We start from the raw sequence: 14,679 nt of genomic DNA on the forward strand, positions 1-14,679 counted from the left end.
GCTCTGCAGCCAGCCTCAGCCTCAGCCCACCCCAGGGCCCTCAGACCCAGGGCGACGTCAATAAAATGGGCAGGAAGTGCTGTGTTGCCATGCAAGCAAGCTTGGGTGCTCCCAAGATTCAGATATCTTTTATTAGACATGGCCAGGCAGAAGGGACCACTGGATGCCCAGAGGGACCTCAGCCTCCAGGATGGGGGGAGGAGCTAAAAGGTTAAAAGCACCAAGGCTGCAATGGGCTCAGGTTGGGCCCAGTGAGTCCTCAAACAGGCTGAGGAGGTTCCGAGGCTCAAAGGAGGGGAAGGAGCCATGAGGGGACTCTGAGTCAATGTCACTTAGGTCCAGGTCATCCCTAGGAGGTAGGAAGAGAGAGAAATGACACTCAGGATTTGAAAGGACCCTCCCACCTCCCTACCTCTGACCCTGGGCCTACCCACCTCAGTGCTGGCCTGCTCTGGGGAGTGGAGGAGGAGCTCCTGGCAGCCCTGGCCAGAACGGCCTCTGGAGAGAACGAGGGTCTGCATGGGTGGGCGAGACAAGCAGGGTGTCAAAGCGGAGGTGAGTGCATGGGGAGGAGGCTGTGGGAACAGCACAATCAACCCTGTCCCTGTGCAGGTTCCTACCTGACAGGCAATGGAAGTGTGGTGCCCTTTAAAAGAATCATTCGCACAACTTTTAAAGTCTACCTGTCACACTCAGAGTCACCTAGGCCCTTTTCAGAACACAGGGCTTCAGTTGAGCTGGCTTTGATGTGAACCTGTGGTAAATGAAGCTTCTTTTGCACTGCACTTCTGCTATAAAGTGTCCCTCTGACAACAGGGTGACATTTTCTTTTTAATTCTCACCTGAGGATGTTTTCTTTATTGATTTTTTTTTTTTTTTGAGAGAGAGAGAAAGGGAAAGAGAAACTTCAGTGTGAGAGAAACACAAACAGATTGCCTCCCATAGGCACCCTGACAAGGGATGGAACCTGCAACCTATGTATCTGCCTTGACCAGAAATCAAAACCACGACCTTTTGGTATACAGGACAATGCTCCAACTAACTGAGCCAGCCAGCAGGACTACAATGTGATGACACTTTCATAAGGAAGGGGTTAATGGGGTGATTTCTCCGGAGAACTGTCTGCCCTGAGCATGTGGTTTCCCTTTGCCACAGTTTCTTAATTATAGCCTCTCACTTGGCCACCAGGCGTCTGGGACTAAGGAATTCCTCCCAGGGTGGGGGCTCGCCAGGCCCTGGGAACTTTGTCCCCTGAAAAGGACAACGCCTTGTCCTTGGGCACTGGCGGCCTGGACTGCGGTTGGAGCTGCACCACCTGCCTCTCCCTAGTGGGGCAGTGCCTAAGTGTGAAGTGGCCATTCCGCTGTGCTCTGCACAGCAGCCGTTCCACGTTCTGAGCTCAGAAGAAACAACTGCATTCAAACCAGGCCAGGCTGTACCCCCACCAGCCTTGGTGCCCTTCCCAGGGCATGATGGGGGCCAGGTTTATGGGAGAGGTCCCTATGCACCACTAATCCCCAAGGAGCCTGGCCTCTGTATGGGGTTTGGCCAAGCTGACAGCCCATCTCCCCACCCCCACCCATCAGTCCTGAGCTCTCACCCACCCTATGCTGTCGTCATCCCAGTTGCTGGAGTGGCTGCTGTCCAGGAGGAAGCTGCAGGGCGGCGAGCCAGGCGGGGTGGCTGGAGGCCTCAGGGGCTGTAGCCAGCTGGCAGGGTGAGCCAGCCCATGCCAGAGCCAGCACAGCAGGGCAAGCAGGGCCTGTGGGGACAGGGGGCCAAGGGAGGCTGGGCAGAATCCAGGGCCAGGAAGCAGGGTAGTCTGTTACCTTTACCAGGCTTACCTGCCAGAGGGCCCACCCTCGACTCAGGGCTTCAGCAGCCATGTACCACAGGACACTCCAGGGCTGTGGCTGCCTGAGCATAGGCAGGGCCAGCAGGGCCTCGGCTGTGGCCCGCAGCTTGGGATCAGGCTCCAGCATCATGATGAGGACAGACCGCAGCTCAGAAGACAGGCCTGTCCACAGGGTAGGATTATGTCAAGGGTGACTGGGCTCTGAGCCCAGCAGTCTCCTCACAGCCAACTGTTCCCTCACACAAGTCTGTAGCACCATGTCCCCTCTCATCCTTGACCCCCGCCCCCCCCCTCGCCACTACTCACCGGCAGTGAATTCAGGGGGCAGATAGCCCTGGCGCAGCTGCTGCCAGCCCTCTCCACCATGGGGCAGCTCCATGTTGCATGCCACTTCCAGGATGGTGAGACCCAGACTGGGGGTAGGGAGGGAGGGTGGGACAGAAGACAGAGAAGGTTAGCCTTGGGCCACAGATCCCAGAGCCCCAGGATGCCCCTCAGAAGAGGGTGGAAAAGAGCCGCTGTCTTCTACCATGAGCCAGGCAGGTGGGGAAGGAGTGGCTGGGGGCTCTGAGAAGGCCCCAGCAGAGCCAATGAGGGGAACACATTCATGAAGCATGGACCCAGTGTTCAGTGCAGCCCACAAACCACTGCGATGAGTCCTCCTGCACCCCCGCCAGACAGACACTATGGTTACTAGTGTAGATATGGCTGGATAGACTGTGAGAGGCAGAGCAATGGTTACTGACATGGACCATGGAACCCAGTGCCTGGTCCAGTCCCAGCTTCACCACCTGCTAACTGTGGACTCTGGGCAAGTCTCTTAACCCCACTGTGCCCATTCCCCTATAAATGGAGTAATAGTCCCTCCGTGGAGATGTGGCGAAGAGATGGGTGAATCTAGTAAAGTAACTCCAGATGATTTGCTGCTTAGACAGCCCGACTGTATACTACTCTCAACTAGAGGGTGGCGGCTTCACCCTCTCAGGGCCCTGTCTCCCAGCCTGAGGCCAAATCTCCCTGACTTTGGGCCAGGATGGCATTTCCCTCCCTCTGCTGACTGCGCCCAGCCATGAAGGGCCTCCCATGGCCCAGCCCTTACCTGAACACATCGGCTGCTGTCCCATAGGAGCCCTGCAGCAGCTCGGGGGCCATGTAGCGGGGGTCTCCCTCCTGGGCCTCACCAGCTCCAGATTCATCCAGCTCCACCAGCAGCCCAAAGTCACCCACTTTGCAGCGGCCCCGGGGCCCCAGGAAGATGTTGGCAGGCTTGATGTCAAGGTGGACCAGGCCTTGGCCATGCAGGTGAGCCAGAGCGAGGAGGGTATCCCGCAGGTAGCCCCAGACCTGGGCCTCAGGCAGGCCAGTGCCCCAGGCCTCACAGTGCTGCTGCAGGCTGGGCCCACACAGCTCTGTCTGCAGGTACAGGATGCCGCCCTCCTCCCAGGCTCGCTCCAGCCGCACACAGCATGGGTGCTGCCCCACCTTCTCATGGCCACTGACCTCAGCCAGCTTTCGGGCCCGGTCCTTGGGGCCCCGGAATGGTGACATGGAACGCTTTATTGCATAGAGCTGGCCATCTTCCTTGGAGCGCACCTGGAAGGGAGATAGTACCTGAGGTGGGATGGGAAGTAGCACACCATTTAGCAGAACGGCAGGTTCTATTAAGATTTCACACGTGCGGAAGGCGCAGCATGGCATCCACCTTAGAGACCCTTGCACATGCAATAGCAAGACCAGACAGACTCTACCCCAGGCTCTGGTTCACTGGAGACCCAAGCAAGGAAGAGACAGGGCAGACCTCTAGGTACTGATCTGGAGGGTCTCTCCAACTATTATGAAATAAAAAGCTGGCTTCAGAATACAGGCAGCGTGGTCCACTGTGTAGAATATTAATGGGTTTGTTTCTATATGGCCAATTCTAGAGATGTATAGAGAGAGTTCTGGAAGGAAGGATGCCCACCTGAGACGCCCAGTGGTTTCCTCAGGAAGAAGAGCTAATCTAGGGGCCCACGTTGTTTGTAGTACTTGTGTAAGGAATACTACCATTTTGAAGGAAATATAAATTATTGGAAAATATATTTTAAGAAAAAAAAAGGTGGTGTACAGGGTATAGCCTAAGTATCTGCAGCCTGGGGGGTGGCAGGGGGCAGGGTATGCTCTGCACTCTGGGGGCTGGCTCTGGGGACCAGGCAGAGCTTGCCAAGAACAGCTGGCTCCAGGGCGGGAGGAGATGGTGGCCAGGAGCCATTGCCAGGCTCTGGACAAAGGGAGAGTGTGCACCGAGGGGGCCCTCGAAGGGGCCTGTGTGGGGGTTTATGAGAAAGCAGCCAAATCAAACACTGAGGAGGGGTGTCTGTCAGCCCAGGAGAAGTGGGCTGTCGGGAGAGAAGGGGAGCAGGCTGCCCAGGATACTATCCCATCCAGGCAGAGGGAGGGAGGCAAGGGGGCACCCCCAGACAGGCCCATAGCACTGTCACTCCACTCACCTTGAAGACCTCTCCATAAGAGCCACGGCCCAGGCGGCCAAGCCTCTGGAAACTCTGTTGGAAGAAGGACTCCGGCCGGCTTGGGTCATAAGTGGGGCTCTGCAGGGTCCCAGAGGCTTTGCCTTGAAATGACACCTTCCGGGGTTGGGGCTGGTGCCAGCCTGGGGTCCGAGGGAAGAGGCGACTGATGGGGATGCTGCCCTTGGCAGGGGGCCGGGGCGGAAGGCTCTGACTAAGCCCCCTGGGCCTCTTGAGGGAAAAGCCAGGCTCTGCATGGCGGAAGTAGGCTGGGACTGGGGTGGGGGTGCCGCTCAGGGTTGGTGGGGTGCCCTCTGTGGGCACAGGCATGGCCAGCACAGGAGGCACCGAGAGGTCGAGTACAGAACAACGTGTCCACTCAAACAGTTCCTTGTCCTGTGGCCCCAGAGAGGCTGTGGAAGAAAGCCGCGTCTACTCCTCACACATGTTCTCCTTTAAACATGGAGGCTGTGGAGACACGAGCACCTGGTGGGACAAGGCAGAGGACAAATATATACACACCTGCACACAGCCAGTCGTCTGGACCTGGAGGTCCTAGAAACACAAACTGAAATGCATGGGACCATGTCCCAGAGGCTCCCACAGTTCAGCAGAGGTTAAGTCAAGGCAGGTTCTGGAGCCAGACCCCCTGCCCATACATCCCTGCCTTGTCACAGCTGCTACTTGACCTTAAGATACGCAATCTCCTCCAAGACGGTAAGGGGAAATATTCACACAGGCCCACACTCCCTTCTCTCTGATTTCAAAGTCTAAAAAGGTCTGATTCCAAAAGTTTCTTGCTCTCTTTTTCATAGTTGTGATCCTAAAACTCATGTAGTGGAGTTCCACTTTCCATGTTGCAAAGGCTAAATTCCAGCTGGCTGTAGCCGAGAGGCCAGGGCTCCCCCCTCTCACCAGCCCCTACGCAGAAGGCGAAAGCTCTGCCTTGGGTCCAGCAGGTGAGGAATACAGCCCAATCGCTCAAGCCCCAGCTCATTCCTAGGAAGGAGGATCCACACTGGGCGAGGCAAGCTGAGGCCACAGGCTGCCGCCCCCATCCTAAGGCAGCGGGGTCACTCAGGGAGATGGGCTTAACTGTCCCTGCCCGCAGCTCCAGAGCTGTAGCTCAGACATTCTGCCTTGGGGGGAGGTAGGTTATAAAACAGACAGCTCTGGCCGAAACCGGTTTGGCTCAATGGATAGAGCGTCGGTCTGCGGACTGAAAGGTCCCAGGTTCGATTCCGGTCAAGGGCATGTACATTGGCTGCGGGCACATCCCTGGTAGGGGGTGTGCAGGAGGCAGCTGGTCGATGATTCTCTCTCATCGATGTTTCTAGCTCTCTATCCCTCTCCCTTCCTCTCTGTAAAAAATCAATAAAATATATTAAAAACAAAACAAAACAAAAAAAAACAGACAGCTCTGAAGCTCTCCCTATAAACAAACAAACAGACTTTATTTGAAACAGAATATGGGAAGTTCAAGTTTAAAGGTGCTCTAAAAAATCAATAACAGAATGGCTACCATCAACAAATCAACAAATGACAAGTGCTGGAGAGGATATGGAGAAAAGGGAACCCTAGTGCACTGCTGGTGGGAATGTAGACTGGTGCAGCCATTATGGAAACCAGTATGAAGTTTTCTCAAAAAATTAAATATGGAACTGCCATTTGACCCAGTGATCCCACTTCTAGGAATATATCCTAAGAAACCCGAAACAACAATCAGAAAGAATGTATGCATCCCTTTGTTCATAACAGCACAATTTACAATAGCTAAGATCTGGAAATAGCCCAAGTGCCCATCAGCAGATGAGTGAATAAAAAAGCTGTGGTACATTCACACCATGGAATACTATGCAGCAGTAAAAAAAGAAGGATCTCTTACCCTTTGAGACAGCATGGAGGGACCTGGAGAGTATTATGCTAAGTGAAATAAGTCAGTCAGAGAAAGACAAGTATCACATGATCTCACTCATATGTGGAATCTAATGAACAAAATAAACTGATGAACAAAATAGATCTAGAGACATAGAAGCATAAAACACTGGGGAATCTCAGAGGAAAGGTGGGGGAGGATGGGTGGGTGGGAAGAGATCAACCAAAGAACTTGTATGCATACATGCATAACCCATGGACACAGACAACAGGGTGGTGAAGGCCTGGGGTGGGGGGCAGGGGTGGGCTAGAAGAGGTCAGTGGGGTGGGGCGGGGGGGAGGAGACATGCAATACTTTCAACAACAAAGATTTAATTTAAAAATCAATCAAGGTTTGGGTGGTACACAAATAGGCCGAGGCTGGTGCCTCCATTATTGCAACCAGGTAATTTACCAGAGAACCAGGTAAAGAGATAGATACAAAGAGCCTCCCTGGGGTCAGAACAAACCTCAGACACTGAACTCAGAAGCTATCCTGTTAAAGGAGCCTACATTTAATTGGACCAGTCAACGGAGCAACTGATGCTCCAGGACAAAAACAATAGAGAAGACAGCTGGCAATTGGGGGAGCCCAACAGGTGGATATGTTTAGGGAAAGCAGTCAAAGATAGCCCCCCTTAAAACCTCGGGGTCCCAGGTTGACTGTGTAGATGTTCCAGGTTGGGTCCTCTGAGGAGCCATGTCAGAGACTTCATACTGCAGAAAGACATGTCACTACAATGGTCCAGTCAGTCACTAAACAAATAGATAAGGAAAAAAAAAATATCACAAGCCCCGGGGGGTCGAGGAGCCAGTACACACAGTTGCTAAAATGTGTAAAAAAAAAAAAGTCCAGTTTTTGCTTGGTTGGCGTGGCTCAGTGACCTATGAACCAGGAGATCATGGTTGCAGGCTAGATCCCCAATGGGGGTGTGCAGGAGGCAGCCAATCAACGATTCTCTCTCATCATTGCTGTTTCTATCTCTCTCTCACTATCCCTTACTCTCTGAAATCAATAAAAACATATAAAAAGTAAAATGTCCAGTTTTGCCGGCCGGTGTGGTTCAGTGGTTGAGTGTCAACCCATAACCCAGGACGTCTCAGTTGGATTCCCCCTCTGGGCACATGTCCAGGTTGCAGGCTCAATCCCCAGCAGAGGGCATGTAGGAGGCAGCCAATCAATGATTCTCTCTCATCCTTGATGTTTCTATCTCCCTCTTCCTTCTAAATCAGTAAAAACATATTTGTTAAAACTTTACCAATCTTTAAAAAAAAACTCCAGTTTTCAACAAAAAATTACAAGATGTGCAAAACACAGGAAAGTGTGACCCCCACACAGGAAAGATAAAATAACATAAAAGGCAGCCCTGGCTGGCTGGCTGGTTTAGAGCTTCATCCTGATACACCAAGGTTGCAAGTTCCATTCCCAGCCAGGGAACATACAAACCAATGAACGCATAAATAAGTGAACAACAATTGATGTTTCTCCCCCTCTCTCTTTCTCTCTAAAATCAATAAATAAAATAATGTTTAAAAAAATAAAAGTAAAAATATCTTTAAAATTTAAATAAAAATAACAGGCCACAGAAACTACCTGTAAGGAGGACTAGATGTCAGATTTAACAAAGAAAGACTTCAAAGTAGTCTATAAATATGCTCAAAGAACTAAGCTAATAGTTCAGTTTGGCTCAGGGGATAGAGCGTCAACCTGTGGATTGAAGGGTCCTGGGTTCAATTCTGGTCAAGGGCATATGCCCGGGTTGTGGGCTCAATCCCCAGTGTGGGGCCTGCAGGAGGCAGCCAATCAATGATTCCCTCCCATAATTAACATTTCTCTCTCTCTCTCTCCCTCTCTCTTCCTCTCTGAAATCAATAAAAATATTTTAAAAAGCAATTGTATGAAACAATATGTGTAATTGTATTGTTAGGCATGTAACATAAAGAAATGTGATATACTTGCAAAAACAGCACAAAGGAGGTGGGAGAGAACAAAACTGTACTGGACTAGAAAATGACACCAAGTGGCAACTTGAACAAATGAAGAGAACCAGACATTGTAAGTAAGAATGTCAATAAAGCAAACATTATGCATATATACTTTCTTTCCTTTCTTCCCTCAGCTTCTTTAGGAAATTAAAGACAACCTAAATAGAGGGTGGGGCAAAAGTAAGTTTACAGTTGTGAGTATGCAAAATAGTTTATTCTTATATTATTATTTATGAATTATTGTATTATTTTCCATTCAAACTGTAATCCTATTTTTGCCCCACCTGTAAATGGAAAGATATTACATGTTCATAGATCCCAAGATTTAATATGGATAAAATGGCAATACTCTCCAAATTGATCTACAGATTCAGCACAATCCCTATCAGAATCCCAGCTGGATTCTTTGTAGAAATTGACAAGCTGATCCTAAAATTTATATGCAAATTCACTAGACCCAGAATAGTCAAAACATTCAAAATGAAGTTGGGAGGATTCTACTTCCCAATTTCAAAACTTACTACAAAGTTACAATAATCAAAACAGTATTGTATTTACATGAGGATAGACATATAGATCAATGGAATAGAATTGAAAATTCATAAATAAACCCTCACATTTATAGTCAATTGATTTTGACAGGGTGCCAAAACAATTCAGTGGGAATAGTTTTCTCAACAAATGAGACAATTAGGTATTTACGTAAAACTCATTTGGCAATAAATAATAAATACCTCATTTGGCAGAAAAATATGGTCTGACCTACCTTTCCTCTCTAAGTGTGAATATTCATATATTTCTTGACAAAAATATTGAAGTATTTGATTATTGAATGATGTCCCAGACCCATGGGTGGTGTTACATATAAATGTTACATGCACCCTATTAGCTTTCTAAAATCTGACACATTTTGAATTCCAAAACACTCCTGGCCTCAGGATTTGTGGACCTGTAATAATAATCTCAGGGAAGCTCAGCCTCGTGTCTGGCATGCAGATTCCTCAATAAATGCTGTTAAAAGACACACAAAGCTACGGAGGCCCCACAGGTATAAGTAGCTTTGTGTGTTGGGGCAGAGAAGGCTTTTTGTGTTGCTATAATGTTGTAATTGAAACAAAAACAAGAACACAAAAGGAGGGGAATTTAATTTAGAGAGGAAGCCACAGTGTATCAAAAGGTGCCATACCCACCATGGCCAGTGTGGCTCAGTTGCTTGGGCATCGCCCTCTGCACTGAAAGGTTGCTGGTTTGATTCAGGTCTGGGCACATACCGGGTGGTAGGGTTGATCCCCTGTAGGAGGCAGGCAGGAGGCAGCCAATCGATGTTTAGCTCTCATCTTGTTAGAGAGTAGGAATTTTTGAGCACTCCAGAGAGGCCGTGGACTATGCCCCAGATAGAGTTGTCAGTGCTGACACCAGGCCAGGCCTTGAGATATGGTCTCATGGCCCCTTCCCAGTTGCACCTCACAAAATAGCCTTGCAAGACAGAACACTGTCAGCTTTCTAAAGAACAGGATAACCCTGTAAATAACATGGTCGTCAATAGCATGGCCCTGACATTATTTGGGAAAAACTATTTTGTCTTGGGTTGCTTACTCTGCAAAAACAGGATGTGGTTAATGTGCTTAAAAGTGGTGTTGCACAAAGGGTCATGGCTGCTCTCTGAACTCCCTGCGTGGAGAGAGAACAGTCACCGGGCGGCAATTAAAGGCTCCCTAAATTTTAATTTGGTCTGGACTCCAGTGGTCATTTACTCGCGTTCGCTCCACAACAATCTCACATCGATGTGGTTTTTTTCTTCTCTCTCTCCCCCTCTCCCTTCCTCTCTCTAAAAAAAATAAAATAAAATAAAATAAATCCATTAAAAATATATATTTTTAAAAAGGATGCCATACCTAACAAGGGGGGAAAGGGGGCAGTTAGTAATTGAAACAAGAAATGTGCCCTCCAGCCGAAACCGGTTTGGCTCAGTGGATAGAGCGTCGGCCTGTGGACTCAAGGGTCCCAGGTTCGATTCCGGTCAAGGGCATGTACCTTGGTTGCGGGCACATCCCCAGTAGGGGGTATGCAGGAGGCAGCTGATTGATTTTTCTCTCTCATCGATGTTTCTAACTCTCTGTCCCTCTCTCTTCCTCTCTGTAAAAAATCAATAAAATATATTTTAAAAAAAGAAAAAGAAAAAGAAATGTGCCCTCCAGTCCCTGGGCGAGTGAGGACTGAGGGAGGGTCCCCCATGGCGCCTCCTAGAAGACTCACCCTACAGGTTGTGATAACCCTTCCTCTGCCTCTTTCACCCCAGGAAGCCCACTCCAGGGTTTCTCCAAGTGAAGAACTGGGATGCCAGGATCCCCCGGGCGCTGATTAGAAGTACGGCCTCCAGACCCAGCCCTGTCACATCCAGAGGCATGGACAGCCGCATCTTAAACCAGTTCTCGGACCATTCCAATGTCCCCTACATCCTAGCACCTCTGGCCTGGCCAAACAGCTGTTGGGGAGGGGCAGGGTGGGTAGAAGGAGCCAGGCGAACCCAGGGCGGCCGGCCTGGTTTCCGGGACGCCAGCCAGAGGCCTCCGCTCTCCTTGGGCGGACACATCTGCTGACGGGTCTACCGCGCTGCCTGCGCGCTCCCAGCAGGCGGGGCCGCAGCCATCCACCTCCGTGCGCGCGGGGAAACCCTGGCGCAGAGTCGAGTGGACCGGCTGTCAGGCAGGAGGGGCTGTAGCTGGAACGTGGCGGGGCTTTTCCCGAGGAAGGACAAGTAACCGGGGCGGGCCGTCGCCGTGGGGCGTGGTGCCCAGATGAAAGGGGACAGGCGCTGAGGAAGGACGCAGGAGCCGCAGGGCCGGCCCCCGGAGCGGCGGGAGCGGCGGGGGCGGGGCCGCCCGGGGCCGGGCCGCGGGGCAGGGCTACCGAAGGGTGAGCAGAGGGACGGGGACGGGGCGGGACCCAGCCCGACGAGGAGGGGAGCCGGTCGGAGGGCGATGGGGGGGAGGGGGAGGCTGACCCGGAGGAGCTCTCAGAGGGCTGGGGGCGCCGCAGCAAAGGGAAGCAGAGGGGAGGGAGGTCCGGCCGAAGAACGCGCAGGGCCCGGCCGGGGCTCACCTGGAGCAGGTGGGCGGGGCGCCGCTCCGCGAGGTCCCAGATTCCGGGTCCGCAGAGGCCGCGGGGAACCCTCGGAGCGGTCCGGAGGGCCGGGGCTGCCGTCGGCAGCTCTCTGCGCCGGGACGAGAGGACCCTCTGGCGGGGGAACGGCCCGTGAACGCCCGCGGAGCCAACTCGCGCCAAAAATTCCAAACCGGCCTCGAGTCCCCGCCCAAGAACTCCTCTTCCCCCGCCCCTTCCCCCGAGGAGCCCATCACAGGCTCCCAGCCTTCCGGGCTCCGCCGCTCACGTCCGCGGAAGCGCCGCCGCCCCGCCCCGCCCCGCCCCGCCCCCACCCGCCCCGCCCCCACCCGCCCCGCGCTCTCACTGCGCAGGCGCAGTGCCACCTGGCGCCGGCCTGGCGGAGGTGTCTCCGCCCTGCTTCCCGGGGGCTGCGGCGTTACAGCGGGTCTGAAGCCGACTTGGATCCCGCCCGCCTGGTTTCCCGGACGCCAGCCGACCTCCAGACCCCGGTCCCGTCTCCCGTGACCCGCGCTAGGCTGACTGTAAAGGGAGCAGTCACCGCGTTTTGCCCCAGACGTGCAGGCCCAGGAGGCGATCACCTCTGGGCAGGGCAGGAGTCCCTGCGTCCCCTGGGATCCCGGCGGGGCGATGGCAGACACGCATTCCTCAGACTCGCGGGACGCCTGGCTTTGGCTTGGGGAACCAGAAAATGCTAACCCTCCCTGCAGACACCTAGGCCGGAGCCTCCGGGCCTCAGCCTCCGCGGCAGCAGCCCTCCCCATTCATTGGATTTGAAACTTGAGCTCCGCTCACAGCTCCCTCAGCTCCTTCCGGGCTGAACGACCTTGGGAGCGCACCTGGGCCTTTCTGAGTCTGCTCTCCTCTGAAAATTGCGCTGACAAAGCCTTCCTCATGGAGCTGGAGTTTCAAGTGAGATGATCCCCTTAAAGTACTTCGCAGGAGGCTGGCTCAAAGCAAGTGCTGACTCCTAACATTAGTGCGGCCGGGGCTCCTTCACGGAGGGGACCTTTTATCCATTCAACAGAGTGGAGGGGAGTCACTCTTCCAGGCCACCCCCCTAGAATGCTCTGCATCCCATCACATATCCCCACCTCACTTTGGTATTGCACTTAACTCTGTCTAAAATTCTGTCCTTTCTGTTTATTGGGTTACTTGTTGACTGTCCCATTTCCCAAGACTCTGAAAGGTGTCATGGGCTTCAGGGCTCCCAACCCAATGCAGTGCTTGCCCTTCAGGGAACCTTCTCCAGTGCACCCCAGGTTAGGCCCAGAACTTCTCTGGGGGGGATTCAGCCCCCTCCCCACTCCTTGCTCTCTTCCTTTGCATTAGCATCTCTGGCAGCCACAGCCCCTATGACTCACCCTGGATCCATGTTAAAGACCCCAGGCTTGCCCCCAGGAGGCCGGGGAGCAAGCATGCCTCTCTCCAGCTGTCATCCCCTCTGCCAATCCCATCTCCAGGGGTCCTGGATTCAGGCCTCTTTCCAGCTGCTCATTCTTGGAAGTCTAATTCGCAGTGACTTAAAAAAAAAAAAAAAAAAAAGGGGGTTTTTTTATTTAAAAACATTCTTCCACCCAGCCAGCATGGCTCAGTGGTTGAGCATCAACCTATGAACCAGGAGGTCACTGTTTGATTCCCGGTCAGGGCACATGCCTGGGTTGCAGGCTCGATCCCCATTGTGGGGCCTGCAGGAGGCAGCCAATTGATGATTCTCTCTCATCATTGATGTTTCTACCTCTCTCTCCCTCTCTCTCTTTGAAATCAATAAAAATATTTTTAAAAAAAAATCAGTGAGTAAATAATAAAAACATTCTCCCAATGGACATTTCACTGTGTGGAAGGGATATAATGTAAAGTTAGGTAGAGGAGCAGGTAAGAGCCTGGGCCATGGAGTCAGGGAAATCGGGGCTCCTCTACCACACAGAAGTTGCTTTATGTCTCTGGGCCTGTTTTCACATTGGTAAAATGGGGATAATGATAATAGTTCCTACCTCCTGGGGGGTTATGAGCATTAAATGAGCAAATGCATGTGAAGTGCTTAGTACAGGGCCTAGCACACAGTAGGAGCTTACTCATTGTTTAATAACGGTAGCACTGCCTCGTTTGCACAGTGTTTCGCCGTTTTCAAAGCAGCCATCTGGGCCAAAAGGAGGAATCTGGAGGAGAGGGGTCAGGACCTCCACGCCCACCCGGCGTCACAGGGACAGAGGCCACAGGGTTTGAGACCAAAGCGCTTGGCTGTGGCTTGGTCCAGGAGCAAGCCCCCAAGCCCTGCTCAGCAGTGGGATTCCCAGCCCAATATCTAGGTGTGTCCCCGTTGTTGTCATCGTGTAACAGTGCCAGGCCCACTCAGATTTTCTCTGGAAAGTCTCCAATGTGGCCACAAAACAGGATAAAGTGAAGTAAAAAGGCAAGGAAACGGCCACAAGTGCAAATGTGGCTCCCCTGGCAGGAAAGAGGAGACTGTGAGGGGCGCTTCTGGGGAGCTAGCTGGCTGTGTTCTAGTTCTTGACCTCTGTGCCAGCTGCACAGGTGATTGCTTTACAGGTATTTGTTATATTGTACATTCCTCTGTTATGCACACTTCGGAGTGTACCCCTGTTTCACACTGGCATACGGTTTTAGTAAACTGACAGGTGAGTGAGGAGAGGGAGCTACTACAGTTCAGCTTTGCACAGAGCCAGTGCCTGGGGACGCCTGGGAAGGTGTCCCAGAGGCTCTGACTCAGAGATGGGGCTGAAGAGCCGCCACCAGAGGGTGGAGAGGGTGACCTGAGGAGGCGTTAGCACAGCTGCAGGTTCGGAAGGTGTCTGCCCTGCAGGCGCCTGGCCGCCCTTCAAGCTCTTCTCCCCAGATTCCCACCCTGGCAGGCGGCGCTTCCGTGAGCAGGTGGCTGGGAGTCCACGGGCACGGGCTGTGTCATTTTAGGTGATGCACTTCCTGGGCTTCTAGCTTCCACTGTTAACACTCCAGCTGTCCCCTTGCCCTGGGCTTCTAGCTCTGGCCCTCCAAGTTGCTCCTCTGTTCAGAGGCGGAGCTGTGTCCCCTCAAGCCTGGGGAGCAAAGGGTAGCCCAGGCCTGGGCTCCATCAAGAACTCTGTCAGCCCCCAAGTGGCCCATGTGCTCGCAGGCCCTCCCTGCTAGTGTGGGGCTGGGGGAGAGCTGAGGGGACTAGCTGTGCTGGGGGTAGGGGTGGTGGCAATGCAGGGGCTGCCTGGTCCTGAGCAGCATCAAGCTGGCCCGAGGCCCCCAGCTGGCTGGCATCTCCCACAGGCCCACGTCAGCACCCAGACA

General features: G+C 52.8%; 1 protein-coding gene across 1 annotated transcript; it reads right to left on the reverse strand.

The window, feature by feature from the left end:
* Positions 1-108: 108 nt before the first annotated feature.
* Positions 109-11,581, reverse strand: PKMYT1 (protein kinase, membrane associated tyrosine/threonine 1). Its single transcript, XM_079788073.1, has 8 exons — positions 11,362-11,581; positions 4,342-4,845; positions 2,955-3,448; positions 2,162-2,268; positions 1,845-2,017; positions 1,605-1,762; positions 435-515; positions 109-349 (listed from the first exon to the last, which is right to left on the reverse strand). Exons 2-8 carry the CDS (start codon positions 4,687-4,689, stop codon positions 238-240), a joined length of 1,473 nt encoding a protein of 490 aa, XP_079644199.1. The 5' UTR covers positions 4,690-4,845; positions 11,362-11,581; the 3' UTR covers positions 109-237.
* Between the last annotated feature and the right edge of the window lie 3,098 nt (positions 11,582-14,679).

The sequence above is a fragment of the Cnephaeus nilssonii genome (assembly GCF_951640355.1).
Source record: "Cnephaeus nilssonii genome assembly, chromosome: 2".
Classification (NCBI taxonomy): domain Eukaryota; kingdom Metazoa; phylum Chordata; class Mammalia; order Chiroptera; family Vespertilionidae; genus Cnephaeus; species Cnephaeus nilssonii.

Excerpts from the sequence above, each read along its gene's own strand:
- PKMYT1 (XM_079788073.1), bottom strand. The coding sequence starts at position 4,689 with ATGCCTGTGCCCACAGAGGGCACCCCACCAACCCTGAGCGGCACCCCC. Across the intron at positions 2,018-2,161 it reads GCCCCCTGAATTCACTGCCG|GCCTGTCTTCTGAGCTGCGG; the intron begins GTGAGTAGTGGC and ends CCCTGTGGACAG. Across the intron at positions 516-1,604 it reads TGGGATGACGACAGCATAGG|ACCCTCGTTCTCTCCAGAGG; the intron begins GTGGGTGAGAGC and ends CCACCCATGCAG.